The 18,615-nt window shown below is 37.1% G+C and overlaps 2 protein-coding genes and 1 pseudogene across 7 annotated transcripts; 2 read left to right on the forward strand and 1 right to left on the reverse strand.

Moving 5' to 3' along the window:
* Positions 1–486: 486 nt before the first annotated feature.
* LOC147499143 (putative sodium/metabolite cotransporter BASS4, chloroplastic) lies at positions 487–10,153 on the forward strand. Of its 5 annotated transcripts, none has more exons than XM_086560935.1 (13): positions 487–686; positions 1,284–1,391; positions 1,507–1,574; positions 2,475–2,553; positions 2,651–2,709; positions 2,789–2,857; positions 3,083–3,196; positions 6,270–6,291; positions 6,703–6,770; positions 7,886–7,971; positions 8,475–8,604; positions 9,599–9,700; positions 9,789–10,153. In XM_086560935.1, exons 1-13 carry the CDS (start codon positions 656–658, stop codon positions 9,870–9,872), a joined length of 1,020 nt encoding a protein of 339 aa, XP_086417061.1. In that variant the 5' UTR covers positions 487–655; the 3' UTR covers positions 9,873–10,153. The 5 variants fall into 5 exon arrangements, with proteins under 5 accessions (XP_086417061.1, XP_086417063.1, XP_086417060.1 ...); XM_086560937.1 differs by having other exon boundaries at positions 487–645; positions 1,233–1,391; XM_086560934.1 differs by having other exon boundaries at positions 487–645.
* A 1,806-nt stretch (positions 10,154–11,959) lies between these two features.
* Positions 11,960–12,562, reverse strand: LOC147499144 (uncharacterized). The gene has a single exon (XM_086563427.1). It carries the CDS (start codon positions 12,560–12,562, stop codon positions 11,960–11,962), a length of 603 nt encoding a protein of 200 aa, XP_086419553.1.
* A 3,815-nt stretch (positions 12,563–16,377) lies between these two features.
* Positions 16,378–18,603, forward strand: LOC147499145 (ABC transporter I family member 1 pseudogene; annotated as a pseudogene). The gene is made up of 2 exons (XR_015194428.1): positions 16,378–16,441; positions 17,673–18,603. The product of XR_015194428.1 is annotated as an ABC transporter I family member 1 pseudogene (transcript).
* Positions 18,604–18,615: the final 12 nt, after the last annotated feature.

Below are 18,615 nucleotides of genomic sequence, written 5' to 3' on the forward strand. Positions count from 1 at the left end.
CCCTCAATTTTTGGTAAAAAACAATTAAAAATTTCTATTTTGTGGAGGCATTTGACACTAGTCGTTAAGTTTTCCATCATTATAAACTAGACCCTAAAACCTAAACCCTAAACCTTAAGACACTAAACCCTAATCCCTGTCATCAAAAATAGTAGTTAATCAAACCCACAAAATAAATAATCAAATGCATTTTCCTATATAAGTTTATAACGTAGTCTGTAAAAAATATATAAGTTTATAACATGGGTACATTTTTCACTTTCGTTCTATTCAAATCTATTCTTTTTGTTCAGTAGTTATCTTTATTACTTATTCCTCGTAGTTATCTTATCATCTGGAAGGGTGAAAAAAGAGAATAATTTTATTTCTGTTAAAAGCTTAGATTCTAAAAGATTTTCCATAAAAACACTTATGGCGGATAAAAATAATGTTAAACAAGAAATTTAAATGGTACATTTTTCACTTTCGTGAAGCAAGAAATTCAAACCCTAAAATTCATACAACAAAAACCATCTAATTTTCTAAAATTGTCCTTCATTTCTAATCAGAAACTCCGGTTCACCAAAGCCAGTAGTGGTCTTTTTTTCACTTCACAATAACTAGTGTTTATGCCTTTGACTTTTCTCACTTTGGTTGACTTTTCAGGTGGGTGGTAATGGAAATCAGTATACTAAGACTTGGAATTGGTAACCACTTTAGTAAATGATTGCAATTTAGTTTGGAATGTATAATCTTGAGGTACATTAATTTGGAAGGAGTGAAATGAAGTATACTTTCTGGAGATGTTTGAGCAATTGAGAAGAAATGAGAATAGTAGAGAGGTGGGTTTTTAGACTAAAAGAAGGCAGTGATTAATGAATGATCTTAATGAGAGACAAATAAATGAACAAGTGGTTGTCATTGTTTAAAGATTGTTTACGAAGAATGATGATGCTCGGGAGCTAAAAAAGTGATGGTCTTAGTAATGTTCATATAATGTTTTTCGGACTTTAAAAGCGAAAGAGGAATAGAATGGTTGGAATTAAGGGTTTTGATGAAGTGAGAGCAGAACCTATAGATGAGTAACCTTGTACACCACTCTATGTCTAGTTATTTCTGTTTGTTAGATTGTTTTGGGCTATGTTCAAACTGAAATGTTTATTGTTCTTTGAACCTTTTTATAATTTTTTTTTAATTTTGAATAACTTTTTTATCTTGATTTGTTTATTTTCTTTATTCCTATGAAATTGCAGATAGTACTTCTGAAGTTTGTTTACTGTTGCTTTATTGACAATTTTTACCAGCTCTTGTCAGTGGAGTTGCTCTAGGGTTTACAAGTCCAAGACTTGGTTGTCTTGCGCATCAATATTCCATGTCAAAATTTAGCACTTTCGGTATTTTTCTTATCTCAGGTATGATTTCGAATATCAATTGTGCTGCTATATTCTTCTTCTTCCATCTATTTTTTTTCCAAAAAATGTTTTTAAGCCTAACTTCTGGATATGTCTTCCTTACATAATGATAAAGGGCTAACTTTGCGGACCGAGGAAATCGGAGCTGCTGCAGAAGCATGGCCCATAGGATTGTTTGGGCTAGTATGACCTCAAATTCCTTATGTGCCTTCTGTCTGTTGTATGTTCTTTGTAACAATTCTTTTACTCTAGTCAATTTTTATGGAAAATACTTCATTTTGCAGACATTTTACTTAAAAAAAAGAGAGTTGTTTTCCCATTGTTCATTTGTCAATAGAGATAATGTGAGTCAGCTTAAAGTGGTTATTTTTAATTTTTTTTGTGCCTGAAAGGATCTATCTCCATGGCTGGTTTACTTTCGTGTTGTGTAAGCCCATATACAAGCCTTCACGACTGGAAGTAGGACATAGCTAGCGTTGTTTGTTTTGGGGGCTGAATTGTTTCTGTGTTTCATCTGTACATCTTGATCATGTCAGGACTCATGATGACATTGCATGATTTATTCTAGTTCAGAAGTCTTAAATATGGGCAAAACCAATTGGTGATGAGTGGAGAGACCCAGAAACTTTTATGCCATACTGCAAGGCTTTAAAATTCTCATGTGGGACTACACTAAACATCTCAACAAGAAGCATGAAGCTTGAATCCATATTAACATTGGGTATCAATTATGCAATTTGAATCTATTGATAAGAATGAATGGAAAGTGGTTGTATTTCAATTAAGAAGAAACCTCAAACAGACTCAGTGTGCCTATGAAGAATGATTTCCTCTGTAATTAGTTCATCATAAATTCATAACATGATTATATGAATAGTCAAGTCACGAAAATTAAACACTTAAATCTTTTAACTTTCTATTTATAGTGTCACAGGCTATGACACTATAAATAGAAACTCATAGGAAGTATGCGATTGCCCCTGGCTAAGAATAATAATCAATTAAATAAATAAAAAAAAATCCGCCTTTTATTTATGGCCATTAGTATGTTTGCTATCATGATATTCTTGGTTTTCTTTGCAGATATCTATTTTGATTGTCAGTCCATTCTTTTCAAAGCTTATTTTGCTGCTTCAACTAGCGCCTCAAGAATTTGTCACAGGTATGTATATGGTTAATAAGTTTACTGAGTGTATCTTCGTTTAAGTAGTATTTGATTTTTCACAATTTGTTGAGATGCGTAGACTGAACTTCTGTAGGACTAGCTATTTTTAGCTGCATGCCGACGACATTGTCAAGTGGAGTAGCATTGACACAGGTATGCTGGTCATACTCTTATCTATTAGCTGCATTTAAATGTGAACCTACATGTTTTACAAATTGCTCCCGAAATGCAGCTTGTTGGAGGAAACTCTGCTCTGGCTCTTGCAATGACAGTGATATCTAATCTGTTGGGTATTTTTATGGTACGTCTTTGAAGCACTTTGTTTCTGGATTCCAGTTGTAGAATTTACTTTTTTCATAATGAAAAAAGTGAAATGGCACCTCTTCACCTGATATTGATGAGAGCGTAGATGAGAAAATCGAAAAATTCGTGAATTATTAATTTATTAACATATGTTGGTGTTTAAAACATTGCATGTTTGTTGGAGTTGCTATGAGTGTATTCTGAAAGTACCCTTTCATATTAGGTTCCCTTTTCTCTATCAAAATTCATAGCGGATGGAGTTGGCGTATCTGTTCCAACTGAACAACTACTTAGAAGCCTGCTTATCACACTTTTGGTTCCTCTTGTTCTGGGGAAGGTATTCTTATTTTTATTACCTGCTTGCTTTTGAAAAGCAATTATTCAGTTTTGATCTTGGATATTTCTCCCCACTTTTAAAAACGAAAGTTTTAGGGAGCTTGTGTCTTTTATGTTTATATCTTGAATTGATGTATCTTTGTCGCGGAAGCAAGAACAATAGATACACAATGTATAAAAATACCCAAAACTAGGGTTTAATGAATAAAAACGAATTCTCTTAATTCAATAATAATAATCAAGTCCCCCAATCTTAAGGTTTACATCTGCTTATATAGAGAACTAGCTAACAAATCCTAATCATAATAGAACTTGGGAAACTAAAATAGAAGCTAGTCTAATTCTAATTAACTAAGGATTTAAAATAGAAATAGAATAAAAGATAAACTCTAGTCAGAAGCATTATGCATGTGTTGTTGCATTACATGATAATCTATTAGCGCCCTCACATCAATCCCCGAACCCTTCGAAGAGCGCCCCTCGAGATTAAGTCCTTGTACTTCGGTAGAAAGTAGGATCCATGAGTTGAAATGCGAAAGATCGAAATCCATGAATTTTCTCGAAAAATGGACGGTCACACCACTTTACCAAATAACGATCATAAGTACCTCGGCGAAGTCGTAGTAGTAGAAACATCAATGACGGTTTTCAATCCGATGATCCTCAGAAGCGCGGAACAACACTATGATCGACATGTGGGGAATAGGTGGAATACTATCGCCAACAAAAGGAGTGAGATCCGCTACATTATGAGTCGCGAGATATATGCGATCTCGAGGGAGGTCCAATTCATAAGCATTTTCATTTTCTCCATGGCACAATGGGAAATGGGCCAAATCGTCGCACCATTAACTTGTGAGATGAAGGCCGGCGTTCTTTTCTCTCAAATAAACCATCACCAAATCACCAACCTCGAAAAGTCACAAAGCCAGTTTGTGCGCATTAGTCTTGTACATGGCATAAGATTTTTCCAAACGCTTCTTGACATCCTCATGAATAAGGTGAATCCGGGAAGCAAATTCCTCTGCGAAGCACAAACAGAACGGTCGATGGAATAAGAGCAAGATCAAGAACAAAGTAGAAGAGGAGTCATGCCGCTTACAATCATGAAAGAAGAAAGGCCTCAGAAACGGTTGATGAATTATTATAAACAAACTCGCTTGTGCTAGAACAAACTCCCAAGATTTGGGATTATCATCAATCAAACACCTCAATAGGTCACCCAAACTACGAATTTACAACCTCGGTCCGCCCATCACCGTGGGTGGAAGGTCAGAAAAATGGAGCTTACTTTTAAAAGCTTCCATAATGTTTTCCAAAATAGCTAGTAAACTTGACATCTCTCACGAAGTGATAGTCGAGGAGGTAAACCATGCAAGCGAACTATCTCACGGAAGTATAAATGAGCAACCTGTGTAGCATCTGTAGTACGAGTGCAAGGAATGAAATGAGCCATCTTGGAGAAATGATCCACAACCACAAAAATAGAATCCTTTCCGTGTGTAGAACGTGGTAAACCTAACACAAAATCCATGGAGACATCAACCCAAGGTTTGTCGGGAATAGGAAGTGGAGTATACAAACCAGCATTAGTGTGCTTACCTTTCGCTGTCTGGCACACATAACATCGCTCAATAAACCGGTTAATATCAAAATTACCTGGGGGGTGTTGAAAATTTCGATGCCTTGGATTTCTCCGATTTCTCCCATTGCGACGAGGTGGTGATGGACTAGATGAGAAGTCTGAAGGATCAGGTGGATCAAAATCAGGAGCAATGCGGTGGGGGCTGTCGTCGATTTTGTCGTGGAGAACTTGGTGGTGAAGCTCGTTGACCACGGGCTGTGGTAGCACCTTGGTGGCGTCTAATATTCTGGTGGGTGTGACCATTAGGATTGGGCCGGAAAGCATGTTGTGCGCGGCCTTGGGCCTGGTCTAGATAAGCCCACCGTTGGAAATTATGTGCAAAATTAGAACCTGGTCCAGTGCTAGTAGCATATTGGGCTTGGTCAGTAGAAGCCCAATTTGAGGTTTCAATCTCACGAACAGAGTTAGAAGGAAGAGGTCTTCTTCCCCGACGAACTGGCTATGGAAGACGATCTGCCTTTGGAGCAAAAGCTTGATCTGTGAGGTAAGCTTGCTGATTTTCTTGGCGACCTCCTTGATTGCGCTGATGGTGGTGGTTGGCAACTTGATTTGGAGGAACCAAATTCGGAACTTGGCGGTGGTGAGTTCTTAGATCTTCTCCCTCTCCTTCAAAATCAAGATTTTTGTTGTTGTAAGTGCTATGATTTCTCTCTCTAACTTCATGGGTGTGGTAGGGACTTTGAATTCCACGAATTGGAGATGGTGGGTTCGATATGCTGTGATTGTGGGGGTTTGCAGCAGCCACCCATTGAGAAATACGTTCCGTATCGCTAGAAACTGGGGGTGAATGTGGTCTAGAAGGTGCGTGGCTATGTTGGCGAGGTGCTGGAGGGTCGCGATACATCGACATCGAACTGGAACTATGCAAACCGTGATCACTAGGGGCATCGTCTTCATCCCTTGGCACGAAGTTGTTCTTTAACAGTTCGCGTATGCGTCGATAATCAGGTACGATTTGCGACAACATCTCCTTAATCTCTCGCAATTCCATCTTGCTACCTTGTAGTGCTTCTTCTACACGATGTAGTCGTGTATTTACTGCTGGTGGTCGTCCGCATCCTCTTTGTTGAGTGTCCATGACGAGCAAACCAGGAAAAACCTAAAAATCTTATACCAATTTGATGTATCTTTGTCGCGGAAGCAAGAACAATAGATACACAATGTATAAAAATACCCAAAACTAGGGTTTAATGAATAAAAACGAATTCTCTTAATTCAATAATAATAATCAAGTCCCCCAATCTTAAGGTTTACATCTGCTTATATAGAGAACTAGCTAACAAATCCTAATCATAATAGAACTTGGGAAACTAAAATAGAAGCTAGTCTAATTCTAATTAACTAAGGATTTAAAATAGAAATAGAATAAAAGATAAACTCTAGCTGTAGCATTATGCATGTGCTGTGCACATGATAATCTATTGCGTAGGTCTTTCGAGATTGCTTCAAAGGTAAGCCTCTCCCTCCCTCTCTTTCTTCTCTCTAAAATCATACTGGAAGTTTCTTTACATCCTCTTAACACAAAGGATTGTAGTTACACATTTAGTAAGTACTCGTCATGTTGAATATTTGATGGAACCCAGTTTGGTTGGTAGAGTGGTCCTGTGCGGCCCATCTATGCGTGTAGCATGTGGAGATGTGTGTTGAAGGGACTTCATTTATATAAATTATTCTCCTTGATTTTGAAGAGGGTAGTGAGCATGCTTTTTGGGAGGACCTATGGCTGGAAGAGAACTCTATTTGGCATTTTGTGTTCTCTTTGGGGTATTCTTGATACAAAGGGGGAGGGGGTTATACACTTATACTGCATAATGAAACTGTATGCAGTACCTATTGTTGACCTGGTTATTATTGCAATGTAGGTGTGGGAGAATATGTTGACCAGAACCGTAAACTCTTCTCAATGATTAGTGCTGTCCTCCTTAGTCTTGTAAGATTGCAATCATAGTTCTTTTTTCTTTCCTCTATTTTCTTTTCAGATTATTTGACAATACAATCTCTGGGGCATTGTATTTGGTACACGATGTTGAAAGTTTTCAGGCTTGCAACTTAATTGTTGTATTGGACAATGATGACGGGGGACTTTATATTTCTTTTCTCCAACTGTTAGAAACTTACCATTTCTCTTATGCTAAGGGCTAACTATTGATTGATACCCCTTTTTTTATGCGTTAAGGGCGGAGGTTTGACATATATAAAAGGTTAATTAATGACAAGTTAATATAATGGTCTTATTGTGTGTTTGAGGTCATGCAAATATATTGAAAACTTTAGGTCCAAGGATCTACATGTTTAACTGATGAAAACCTTACTCACGCAAGCAAGAAATAAAGATGAACACCAATTGTTAAGGGAGGAACTCTAGTTTATCAAAAAGAAGAATGGTGGTAAACCCTTAGTACTCAACCTAAATTATGTTGGGGCTTTTTATGTTTTGGTACCCACAGTCAACTGGGTTGACTGACGGTCAATTACCGGAACTAGGACTAAAGACTAATATTTAAGCTTTTCTGGACAAAAGCCTAATAAACCAACTAATAGTAAGACCAAAACCTAAAAAACCCATTATGTTAGTTTACAAAACAATAGTCACCACCTGTTTGTGAGGATAAAGGCCTTATATAATTAAATTGGTGACTTAATAACACTGGATCCTGTGCCAATCAGAAGAACTGATTGAAGTGAAAAGATTTACTAAATACTATAATCAAAAGTTACTAAAGTAGTGAAAATGGGAACCTAATCATAACAGTGATTCTGTGATATACTATAGTTACCAAATTGTTGATTCCTAGTACATCATTAACACACTTTCACGTAGCAGACTGTCAATTTGTCCAGGTATTGGAGATTGATTTTAAACTTGTTGATTCATTCAAGCTTGGGAATGTTGGTATTCAGTCAAACAATAACCCAGTTGCTAAGTTTCTGAAAAACTATTGCAACTAAATCTGTTTTGAAGTCAGTTTATAGCTTGTTTAGTTCTTCTTTCAATCATTTTGATTACTGATCAAAATTAAAGTGTCAATGATTTTTTTATGCCAGGTTCCATGGATACAAGTGAGCAAGTCAAGGTCACTGCTATTGATGGTGAAACCAGCAGCATTCCTCCTGGCTGTTGGCATGGGAATGTATGTTCCTTAATCATCAATCTTTACTTATCATGAACTTCAATTTAGAGGTGTTTTTCCTATCTATATTTCGTTACCAAGGCATGTGAGGATCTTCCCCTTGCTCACAAAAAGGTGTTTCTTTGAAACGGTTCCTAAAACTGTTCTTGGCCTAGGAGTGACAGTTTCTTAGCAGACCCTTTATCCAAAAATTAGAAGGAAACCATAAAGAGAAAAAAATAATAATAATAAAATAGGGGATCACATGTGGATCTTATGTATTCGCTGACATTATCATGACATCAGTTATTCGCTGACATTATCATGACATCAGTTATGTCCAGTTATCTCACTTTTCCTACAGTAGTATACATTTTCCCCATATGCACTAACACATTTATGCTCAGCAGAAATTACTTTGGTTTAATATTAGGTAAAATAGAGATGAAAATTTCTATTTTAAATTTTACTTTACTATCGCTATATTCTTTTATTAAAGTGGGTGTTATATGAACTTATTGTAGGTTTCTGCATCTTATCCTGTTAGCATTCAACACACTTGTAGCACAGAGCTTGTCAATTGCTCTGGGTGGTAAAATATCGGTTTTTGCCAAGAAAGAGAATTATCGTGCTTTTGTACTTGTTGCTAGCCAGGTCAGCACATACTGATATATTCTATATAAAAAATAGCATCATTGTGGAAAAATTCAAGATTCGGTGTATAAAATATCGTTGTATATATCAGGTTTCCCCAAGAGTTGATACAATTTACGGTATTTTGGATTAAACCTGTGAAATATCAACAATCTAATTTCTTTAAAGAAAACGAGGGCTTCAACAGTGAATTTCATCACGTCATTAATTTTTTTTCCCAATTTTACCCCTTTCTAAACACGAATATTACAACTCATGCCATTTTTTGTTTTATTTTTTTATTTTGTCTTTTTGTAGGGTAAAGTGGTAGTTTCATGTCCATAAATTAATGAAAAATATAATAAAATCAGAGATTGTCGACACGTACAAAGAGGTTTCGAGAACGGTCCGAAAATCAAAAACAAAAAGGAAGAGAGAGAATATGGGTTTGTTTTTTGTTTTCGGACCGTTAGATCTCGGATCCAACGGTCTCGGCTGGCGTCCTATAGGGATATCCTCGTGGTAGCCCAGATCTATAAAATATCCCGAATTTTAGAATAGTGGACCATTAAAAGTTAGTGTGGCTGGCTTTATCAAGCCTGGTAATGTGTTTGTTTGTGTTAAACCTAATTATAATAGAGAACAAATGCGTCTGGAAATAGAGTACAGAATGTTTGTTGTAAATCTTAAGAAATGAGCCCTATCTGGGAGAAACATTAGATAGCAGAAAGTTCACTCTTCAAAGATGAATGCCAAGATATCCTTGCCTCTTTAGTTTAGTTGATATGTTTTAACTTTTGAATTAGTTGATTATTATCGTCTGAAAGTATAAACATATGGTAGTATATCATTATCATTATCATCATATCACATCAACTCTTTTAGATTAGAATGCCTTTTTCGCTGGGCTTTATTAAACATGATTCCATCTCCCTCCATACCATATATGTTCACTAGTCTGCAAGAAAGTTCTTGTTTGATTTTTAAACCTTCGTATATGAGCATGTCTTTGCAGAAAACTTTGCCTGTAATGGTTGCAGTTGTGGAACAGCTTCATGTTGCTATGGGTGAATCAGGGTTGCTAGTTCTTCCTTGTGTGGCTGCTCATATAAACCAGGTGGTTCCTCGTTTCCATCAACTTGTTATTTGTGATTTAACTAAAAGAACGGAGTTTACCCCATGATTTACAATGTTCACTGGTGTAGATCATCTTTGATTCAATTCTAGTGAACCTATGGCTTCAGAAGGATCAGCAGCTTCAAGGAAGTACAAAGAATAAGATCATTTGAAACTTAAGGGCATGACAAATGGTGGACATCTCGTGTTATTTATTTGTTCATGTTTAAAATGCCCCATTGTGGACCTCGAAAGAATCTCGTTCTTTAGAACTTTAGTTTGTTCTATTGGGATTAGCTGGACTCTGGGATTGTAGTTTCTAGCTTTTCATTGTGAAACTGTCCGAAAAACCTGAAGTACAAAATCTAGTTTCAGATTTGGGGACCCAACAGATTTTCTCTCATTCCAAGAGATGATTTCCATCATACGTACATTATATTTTTTGTTCTGAATCTGTCTGATTGTTTTTTACATTTTTTATCATTGTAAGTTTACATTCAGAAACTAACAATTGGAAAATCCCCTTCGGATTACATTGTTGCTCAAATTAGTACCACCCAACCAGTAGTACAGCCATGTGCGTGTGTCATTTGTCTGTAGCTAAACAAATTGGTACAACATAAGGCACTAGGCTTGTTATAGTACGAGTAATACTATATGTACCAACAGTTGTACCAACAAATAAACACCAACTGATGTGTTACCCAATTTTTTTCCTTAAAACTCCATGCTGACTAGGATTTCTACTAACAAAGTTTACACTCCCGTCCATGTTTACATAGGTTATTGTTCACTCTTCATCAAGGCGAAGAGCTCATGTAATTCTAGCTTTGCTATTTGTTTTTGATACTGGACACATATTAACTAAACTTTGTGATATGTGTCTAGCCTTTCCTTCATGCAAACAAACCCCATTATCATCTTCCGAACTGCTTCTTTTACAAATACCAAATATCATCTCTTTTCCATATCTTGCATAAAATTCAATGGGGTCCTTAACAAAGCTAAACAATATTTTCATTGCAGGCTTCTCAACTCTGAGTTCTACGTTAGTTTAGTTGTTTTTATCAACTTCATTCCCTTCAGTTTCTCCCCTCCCCTCAATCTTGATTTGTAAAATCACCTGGTACTTTTGCCATTGGTAAAAACAAATGTTGCGTGTTTTTGAATCTTAATTATTTAAGTAGAATAGAGATGAAAGTTCAAGAAAATAAATGAACATAATATACTCATCCATATTATGAACAAAAAGGGAATGCAAATTAAAAAAAAACTAGCCTAGATTTTTCGTCTGGGGTGTTTAGTAATATTGAGATTAAATGATGTTTGCTCGAGAAAATTTTACCGGGAGCCAAATGTTTATTTTTTCTTGTTATTTTGTTTTAAAGAGTCAAATTAATAACTAGATGGAGGGAAAATGAAAAGTCTTGAGATGGAGGAAAAAGAATCCTAACGAAACAACATTGGATGGGGGTGCAAACTTTGTTACTGGGAATCCTAGTCAGCATGGAGTTTTCAAGAAAATTTGGTTTTTTTTTTCGATAAACATCACCCATATATTACGAAATTATAAAACCATAGGTACTAGATTCAGTTCCAGGATACACTTTGGAAGATAACTCATGTTCAGTTGATGGTGAGCCCATCATGCCAACTCATGAGCATCCCCATTCAACTCCCTACTTACCCAATTAAAACTACTAGAATTGAACGACAACAACAGATTGTTTACTGAAGCTCTCAAGCTTTCCAAGGCCCATAAACATGTGTGGCCAGACAAGGCTCTGATCACCTCTGAGCAATCCCCTTCAAATCTGACTTCTTTCCATCCAGCTGAGATGGCCAAAATCACAGCAACCTCTGCCGCTACCATTTCTACTTCTTCAGCAGTTCTGGCTTTGTACCTCCTGGTCGCTGTACCCACTATGCTACCTACATCATCCCATGCTACGCATCCAGCTGCTGCCCATCTTGTCCCTTGTGAGAAAGCAGCATCAAACCTGATAATAACGCAGTCACTATGTATGCTATTAAAAATATTATTGGAATGTAAATCTGCATCAAGGCTAGATAGCTCAGAACTCTCTTTAGCATAAGCCTGAATACATCTCATAGCATCCATGTTACTTCTCCTAATCACCCTCTCCCTATTCTGATGCCTTCCCTCAAACTTCAACTCATTCCTAGTTTTCCAAAGGTTGTTGAGGAGGTACCATGCCAAAATTCTTGCTTGTGCCTTCTCCTCATCAACACTTTGACACTACTTCATAAACTTGCTCACCCACTCTTTGATAGACCCCTTCCCAGGATCATCCACTCTTAAACCTTGCTCAGATGCATACCAAACAGTTTTAGACCAATCACATTCAAAGAACAAATGCAGGTCAGTTTCCAGAGTTTTGAAGCAGAAGGGGCAAGAGAGGCCCCCTGGTATCTTCCTTCCTACCAGCCTATCCCCCATAGGCAGAGCACTCATATACAGCTTCCACAAAAACATTTGAGTATTAGCGGGCAACTTAGATTTCCATATTATCTTGATAGTACTGGAATTGAAACTGGAAGATTGTCTTTCCCACTCATGTTTATGAAGATATGTATACACTGATTTCACAGTTAAAATACCAGTCCTATCCTCACACCAAACCATCTTATCCTTACCAGCCCCAGTAGGTCTAATAAGAACTTCTTGGATTTTTTGTGACATAAAAGGGTAAAAAAGAGTGTCTAGTTTGGTTGGATCCCAACCAGAGTCATTCTCCTTGAACAAGTCAGCCACATGCATGCCCTGAAGCTGAGGATTCACCACCCCCAATTCATGGAGGGTCCTTGGCTTACCATTGCTAATTAACCATGGATCCCTCATAACTGAGGTGGTATTCCCATTGTTGATATTCCATATATACCAACCCTCCACTAATCAGATTGAACACCCTATGTATCCCTTTCCAAAAGAAAGATGCATAGTCAGGAGGCTTCTCCACACCCTAGTATCTACTAACAAGTTCATCGGGGTGCCTTATTAACTTCAATTAGTATGTACCTAGTTGTGTGTTCATTTAGTATCTACTAACAAGTTCATTAGGGTGCCTAAAAATTTTAGTTTTATCTTGTTTCTTTATGGTACTCGCTATGGGCACCTTCCATTTTGTGTTGGGCAGACTCCAAAAACAAAGAATTATTACAAGTTTGTCATTACTCTAAAAAAAACATGTTTTGCGTCCCCTATTGCCCTTATCTTCAAAGACTCCGTACCTTCTTCTTTGCATTCTCATATAAATGTGTTTGTTTTAATTGAAAACAACTTTACCATTTTTAATTGTAATTTTTTGCATCTAATGAGGTCCCCTTGTCTTGACCTTAATACCATGTATCTTGCCTTCTTGTTCATCTCTGGCTATCATTCTTGATAAAGCCTCAGAGACCAAAATAAAAAGATAAGGAGACAAAGGGTCCCCTTGTCTGAGCCCTATTTTAGGCTTAAACTTATTTAGAGGGGACCCATTCAACAACATTTGAAAAGACACAGTGGATAGACATTGGGAAATCAGAGACCTCCATCTATCACTGAATCCAAGCTTGACTAGAACATTATTAAGAAAATATCACTCCACTCTATCATAGGCCTTAGCCATATCCATCTTCAAGGCAACCCAGTCATCATGTTTCTTATTTCTCATGACCTTCATATTATGAAAAAGCTCACAAGCTAACCCAGTATTATCCCCAATATTTCTCCCTTTGATAAAAGCACATTGAAAAGGAGAAATAATTTTATTAATATGACACTTAAGTCTATTAGCCAAAAAATTTGAAATAATTTTATAACATAAATTGCATAGACTTATAGGTTTAAATTTGGAAATATGATCTGGGTTCAAAATCTTGGATATCAAAGCTATGAAAGTCTCATTGAACGAGGGATTAAGTATCCCAGATATGAAAAAAATTTGTACAAAAGCAATAATGCTAGTTCCAACAATGTCCCAACACTTTTGAAAGAACACCCCCTGGAATCCGTCAGGTCCAGGGGCTTTAAGACTCCCAAGCTTCTTGACAACTCTCCAAATATCATCTTTGGTAGGTACAGCAGTAAGTAAATCATTTTCCTTATCTGTTATACATGGGGAAAACATATCAAGAATACTCTCATTTGATTCAGGAGAATCAGAAGCAAAAATATTGATGAAATAGTCATTAACATTGACTTCTACTTCTTCTTCACCAATGCTCCACTCTCCCTCATCATTTTTGAGTTTTTCTATTATGTTTTTCCTCCTTCTATAGATAGTGGAAAGATGAAAAAACTTAGTGTTCCTCCCTCCATCTTTGATCCAATGATTGGTTGACTTTTGCTTCCAAAAACTCTCTTCCTTGATCAACCAATCCATCAAAAGAGTCTTCAGCCTCTTGGCTTCCTCATAGTTCTCCTTAGAGAAAGGTTTTGACAAAACCTTACTCAAAAGTTTTTGAGAAGTCTTAATATTAGTAAAGATATTGCCAAAAAGCTTTTTATTCCAACTAGTAAGATTATTCTGAGTAGCTTTGATCTCATGCAGAACATTCCAGTCAAGCATGTCATGCATAATAGACCCCCAAGCTTTATCAATCACAGGCATGCAAGTATCATCAAGCAACCACATGTTATAGAATCTAAAAGGCTTTTCATGTTTCGCATCAGTTAGATCATTATTTAAGTTTATCAGGATAGAAAGATGATCGAGGTTGCATTCACGGGGTTTTACAATCATCTTAGGAAACAACATTAACCAAGAATTAGTAGCCATAGTACGGTCCAATCTTTCTAGAATATGGTCATGCACCTTCCTGTTATTACTCCAGGTGAACTTGGGCCCCTTGTATCCTAAATCTATCAAGCCTAAGTCATCAATCATCTTATTAAAATCAATCATGCTTTTATTCATAATACTATTCCCTCCTACCTTTTCATCTAAAAATGCGATAGTATTAAAGTCCCCAAAGAGACACCAAGGGCCTGGAATAAGCGGAGCCAAATCTCTCAGCTCATCCCAAACCCTTTTTCTGTGACATGCTAGAGGATTACCATAGACAAATGTGAAAAACCAAGACTCATTATGATGATAGTTAGAAAGTTTACTTGTCACCTGGTTCTGTGTGGCTCCCAATGCAAGATATCCAAGTCCACATCCTCTTTCCAAATGACAAACAACCCTCCACTAAGCCCTGTAGCCAGTACACTGAAGCAATTCCCATACTTTATCATCCTACTAATCTTACTCATTCTACTACTGCAAGCTTTTGTTTCAGAAAGACAAATTATATCAGGATTGTGTTTCCCCATGAGGTCCTTTAGTTGCTGAATCACCGTGGTGGTACCCATCCCCCGGCAATTCCAGGCATATATACTCATTGGGGTGAAGGCGGCTGTGAAGGGATAGCCACCGCGAACCCTGGGGGAGAACCACACAGACCCCCACTGCTTGCCTTATCATTCCCAGATACATTCATCCTATTTTCCCCAGTACTTGAGCTTTCCCCTATTTGAAAATTATTGTTTCCCAGAAAGCTATCATGAACATTATGAAACTGAAAATGTTGTGCTACATATGATGCATCCACTACTAACGGGGTAGGCTGGGTATCAAACCTCTCACTATCTGTCTCATATCCTAGCAGTCCTTGCATACCATAATGATTCTCAGCCATTTGTTGATGTACGTGGTTGTTCCAGAACTTGATCCCCAACGTTAAGCACCGTCATAGAGAGATCAGGGATGTTATTCTGGTCTTTAGAGATCACCGATTCATCAGACCCTTCCGAATCCAATGACGACAGAGTGTCATCCATTTCATTTGATTGCCATGGTGATGGCTCAGAAGAGGTAGCTTGCCCATAAGAGTCAAATGGATATTGTGACCCCGCCGAGTCACTGGATACTAGAATAATATGTGCATTTTCTGGGATCAGCTCATTCCCCAGTCCTCTCCTTCTCATCTCATCTGCATAACGTTTCTCTTTCTTAGATCTCCCTTCTATTACTCTCACACTTCTCCTCACCCAATTTCCATCCCCATTTTGTGCCTCAGTTAGTGTTTATTTGTTGGTACCACTGTTGGTACGTATAGTATTACTCTATAAGGTACCAATGGTGCCATGATAGGGCACTAAAGAATTTGAGGTACTCATACAATTTCAATTTCTTTTTCCTGCTTCAGTGTTGGTACCTTTTCACTACCTTCCTCTCTACTGCAAAGTGCAAACATCAATTTTCATAGCCTAGAATAAGGATCTCCTTGTCTCAAATTTCCTAGGTACCATTTATGTTTTTTGTGTAAACAAAGTACCATCACTTTGTTAACTAAACATCCATTTTATTGTGTGTCCAATTTGCATTATCCTTTTTATTTATTTATATTTTCTTTGGGTAAAGTCGTAAAGATACCCTAATACCCTATGTGTTGAAATCTTAAAAATACGTATGATATAATAACAGATATATCGTGATATTTGTTGAAATATTGCAATTCTTATACGCCGAGATTTCGATTCAGGGAAGCCTAAATAATAACAATCTTTTTACTGCTACTGGGACCACTGGTAATCTCCACTCATTGTCTATTTATCATCTAAAAGACTAAAACTATGATTTTGTAGTCAAGTTTGACAAAATGCCTCACACAACTTATTATTGTATGCAGGAAACTCTCTCTGAAGTCAAGAGTGTGGAATTGTTTGAATTGTTGATAGCAACTGTAAATTCTGGTAAGCGATAAATGAATTGTTGTTATATATCCATGTTGATTGCAGAACTAAGTTTGTTTAAATTTTATTACTACCACTTAGATTGTTTACTGTTACAACTGCTATAGACAAACATGGCCACGAATTCTACCTATAAGATATTATAAGCCCTTCCGTACACATATATAACAAATTTATAAAACTATGGTTTGCATTGTGGACTCTATCAGTATGTGTTGTTTCAGAGTTATGTGTGTTCAAGTATACACATACATGTAATAATGCAATTATCACCTTAAAATTGGTTGGGGACTCAGTCCCTCATGTTGCTTGGGATTTCAGTAAAATGATCACTATAAACGAAAGCTTAACATTTTAGGTATGGTGGTGTCTTCAGCTTCACCAAGAGCTAGTCCACACATGTGTTTCACAGTATCTAGATGGTTTTCGCTATGTAGGTTCAGGGCAGTGGTCACATAGTTGTATTGTCACAGTTGGAAATGAGTGCCATGTGCATTTTACTTCGTGGGTGCACAGTGAAATTCTCTTAAGGTGTTGCTTCTCAAAAGGGAAACAAGATCAAAAGTGCTCCAATCAGTAGTATGTGGATGGTTTAGTTTACCAAGTTTTGCATATAGGATGAAACGTGTTGATTCAGACAAAACTTGTATTTAATAGAATCCATTTTTACTGTTTCTCTCGTCTTCTCTTTCTATTATAGTATTATTATTCTATTTTAATCAACATATAAATTGGCATTTGGTGGATTTACTGTCTTATAGATCTATGTGAAATTTGACAAGATTAATAATTTGCATGCTTTCTTCATAGAGGATTGTGTTTTTGAGGTAGTAACTCTAAGTTAGTTATTTAGAATTTTCTCCTCATGTTGTCGTTAGGACTTAGGATTCTCTTTTAGCATCACATTTTCGTAAGGGTGTTGACACGATAGCATGCTGGAGAAAAGGCTCACTTCTCTTAATTTTTATGCACCGAATTAACTGCAGTTCGGCTTTTTGGCCCCCACCTCCCGGTATTACTGTTATAGTCCTCCTTCGGTTTCTCAAATCACTATCACTTTGGTTGATTTTTAACTGGATGTTGATTTGTTATGATGTTATGATGCTCTGTTGAAGTGGTTCGTGTAAGAGTGATTTCACACTTAATGAGATGACTTGGAGCTCTGCGAGTTGTTTCAATTTGTGAATTCAAAAGGTATTCTTCTTTCATGGCCTAACTTCAGTTTTGCTAGTTTGCTTCAAATATAATAGGGAAGAATGTCCTTGCGCAAGGCACCACTTCCTCGCCTCCTTCTTAACAATGTTTCTTGCATGAGAAATGCTCAAACAATCCTCAAAAACATCAATGTCTCCGTCCATGACGGAAGTGCCCTTGTACTAACAGGTGCCAATGGTGCCGGCAAATCCACCTTCCTACGCATGTTGGCAGGATTCTCACGACCTTCGGCAGGTGAGATCCTTTGGAATGGCCACGACATAACTCAATCAGGAGTCTTCCAACAGTACAAGCTTCAACTCAATTGGCTCTCTCTTAAAGATGCCATCAAGGACAAGCTCAACAACGTCCAATGGTTTGAGCTCCTTGAAGGCAAGTCTGGAAAAGCCATGGACTCATTAGAGCTCATGGGACTCGGTCGACTAATTAACGAAAAGGCAAGGATGCTCTCAATGGGGCAAAGAAAGCGGCTTCAGCTTGCAAGACTACTTGCCATTGACCGTCCTATTTGGTTGCTTGATGAGCCATCAGTTGCATTAGATGCTGACGGGACGAGATTGCTCGAGTACATCATCTCGGAGCATAGAAATAAGGGGGGAATTGTGTTTGTAGCCACTCATTTACCGATCGAGATTCGGGATTCTATGTGTTTAAGGTTGCCACAAAGGTTTCCAAGGAGGAAAACCATGGTTGATTTGCTTGACTGATTAAGGAGATAACATATGGGGATTTCTTGTTCTTTGTATGGGTGGGCTTCTATTCAATCTCTCGTGTTTCATGTATAGGTAAATGGTTTTCTGATGGCCATATTTCTGTGGCTCCCTTTTTTGTTTTTACATTTTTTAATCTTTTCACAGAAAAATGAGCAAAAGTAAATTTTTTTGTCTTGATGTATATTTTTACCCGTTTAATGTAATATTTTGTTGAAAAAGTGAAATAGTTTGAAATTTTTTATGGCA

Source organism: Coptis chinensis, chromosome 5, assembly GCF_015680905.1.
Source record: "Coptis chinensis isolate HL-2020 chromosome 5, ASM1568090v1, whole genome shotgun sequence".
Lineage (NCBI taxonomy): Eukaryota > Viridiplantae > Streptophyta > Magnoliopsida > Ranunculales > Ranunculaceae > Coptis > Coptis chinensis.